Below are 2,263 nucleotides of genomic sequence, written 5' to 3'. Positions count from 1 at the left end.
GAGAATTTTTTTCTTTCGAGCGGACGATTTTGGTAGAGATTTGTTTTTTCTCTTGAGCGGACGATTTTGTTACAGAATTTATAAATAGCTTAATCGCCTCATTTACACGTAGTCTGCACGTTTTAGGCATTTTTCCACGCTGGGAACTAGTACTGCTGCGGCTAGTCGGCAGGGGCCCAGAGCTTAAGCGCACGCCTATATAGAACTGCTACCTAGGGAGTGTGGTGTGGTGTGGCCTTGTGGGGGTGAGGTTCATCCGTCAGAGGCCAAATTGTTGGAGAGGCAGGGCAGAGGCTGGCCCCTCGCGAGGCTGTGTGCCGGCGGGTAACAGCCACGGCGAGGCTGGGCGGCCGTCCCCGGCGTCCGGCGAAGCCCTTCGCCGGCCTCGGCGACACACAGGCGAGGCAGCCGGCGACTCGGGGGCACCGGCAGATGGGGGCGCGCGTCATGGCGTGGTGGCGAGCAAGGGTGGTCGCGTCCATGCGCCGCGCCTGCAGGCTCGCCGTGGCCGCCGCCCGCGCCCGCGTCCGCAAGGGAGGTACGTGAGCCACCACCACTCGCTACTCTGCTTTTGTTGGAACTGCCACTGAAACGTGAACTGGATCGATGAACTTCATAGAAACAGTACAATGCAATCGACTCGTTTTCTTCGACTTTGCATGTTAGCATAGGCAGGCTCAAAGGTCTTGCAGGCAGAGCAAACCTGCCATTCTTTGCTGAACCGGTGGATGTAGGCGTGCATCTAGCTAATGCGACCGAAAATTCATCATGACTGAACTAATTAATCTCCGAGACCAAATTTGCGGCAGCCGTCGTGCTTAGTTTTTTTTAGAGAAGACACTCAAATGGCATCTTATAGTACTATCTGATAATTATCAAGAATATACCCAATACTTAATGGAAAGACAATAAGATTCGTGGTCAGTTCATGGAACCAGAAGATAGTAGCAGTGCTCCAAATAATTAGGTGAAGGGGCATTATCACAAGAAGCAAACAAAGGGATCAGAGAGATCGGCCATGGTCCATGCGCCGATGCGCGGTATCTTTTTGCACGCTGCACACCAAAGGAAGGACCAGGGACACGTTATCTCGTGCTTCCAACCGCTGAACCGCCCATTTGCATTACGTACTTTGGACCACCTATTCTAATCCGCAGCCCTTATGGTGGTTACGCGGATACACCATCCACTCTTTTCTCTCTAAGACAGGAGTATCTAGTGGTAGTAACACAATGCATGTTGTATTTAAGTCACTTATTTTGAGGCGGAGGGAGTATTCAAGAGTACTAAGACACTGTTTTAATCTTTTCCTTTTTGCGAATGTAGTAAATAGGAGTACTAACACGCTGCTTTAATCTTCGTGTATGGGATGAATGGTATGCAGAGTGCGGGGTCCTGAACCTTCACCAGGACGTGCAGACGTGCGGCTACCACGACGTGCAGGTGATGTGGGACATGCTCAGCTCCGACAAGGAGGCCGCTGCCGCCGCCTCGGCGCCGGCGAAGCAGCAGCAGCGGCGGAAGAGGCCGTTCTGGAGGCTGGCTCCGTCGTTCTGGCCCGCCCGGTCGCCGCGCGCCGCTGCAGCGCAGTGAGGCGAACGGCGTACGAGCTGCTGCCTGGCAATGTGGACAGAACGCATATATCATGGCACCCTGCCGCTGCCATGCTGCTGCCTGCCATTGCGCCCCGAGTTCATGGCAATGATCCCTGCGACCAGACCAGCCCGACCATGCATGTGTATACAAGATTTTTGTATAGTTGTTGGACAGAGCAATTTGCTTCCGCTCTTATCTGGTGTTAATTTGACCGTGCTCTGGCTTGGACAGAGCAGTTTGGACTTTGGACTTTGCCCCCATCGACATAGTCTTTGACCATCCTTATGCGGGGGCAGCTAATACTCAACGAGCAATGCTAAGTTCACGGGTTTTTTTTTTGCACGTGATCAACGGACAGGCTAACGTGGGGACTTAGATTGAAAGTTAGGGATGAAACTAGGGGGGAGAGGTTAGTTAGTTGGAAAGATTATTGAATAGGAGAGTGATATTTGGCAACAATGTGTCCGATAGGAAATGTACTACCCCGCCAGCTTACCAGGCCGATCATCCCGCCACCAGGCCGATCACCCCGCAAGCTTACCAGGCCGATCACCCGCCAGCTTACCAGGCCGATCAACGTACAAAGCCCAACAGAAAATGTCATCCCCCCACGACGCACTTTTCAGATCGCAACTTTTCCCCCACCACCCTTACCTCCGACGCAAGT

The 2,263-nt window shown here is 53.0% G+C and overlaps 1 protein-coding gene across 1 annotated transcript; it reads left to right on the top strand.

Moving 5' to 3' along the window:
- Window positions 1–218: 218 nt before the first annotated feature.
- On the top strand, window positions 219–1,881 carry LOC123159128 (uncharacterized). The gene is made up of 2 exons (XM_044576952.1): window positions 219–538; window positions 1,385–1,881. Exons 1-2 carry the CDS (start codon window positions 433–435, stop codon window positions 1,591–1,593), a joined length of 315 nt encoding a protein of 104 aa, XP_044432887.1. The 5' UTR covers window positions 219–432; the 3' UTR covers window positions 1,594–1,881.
- Window positions 1,882–2,263: the final 382 nt, after the last annotated feature.

Source organism: Triticum aestivum, chromosome 7B, assembly GCF_018294505.1.
Source record: "Triticum aestivum cultivar Chinese Spring chromosome 7B, IWGSC CS RefSeq v2.1, whole genome shotgun sequence".
Lineage (NCBI taxonomy): Eukaryota > Viridiplantae > Streptophyta > Magnoliopsida > Poales > Poaceae > Triticum > Triticum aestivum.
Note: the sequence above shows the minus strand (reverse complement) of the source record. Positions and strands in the feature narration are given on the sequence as shown.

Coding starts and splice junctions, on each gene's coding strand:
- LOC123159128 (XM_044576952.1), top strand. CDS start 433: ATGGGGGCGCGCGTCATGGCGTGGTGGCGAGCAAGGGTGGTCGCGTCC. Junction 539..1,384: donor CGCCCGCGTCCGCAAGGGAG/GTACGTGAGCCA, acceptor AATGGTATGCAG/AGTGCGGGGTCCTGAACCTT.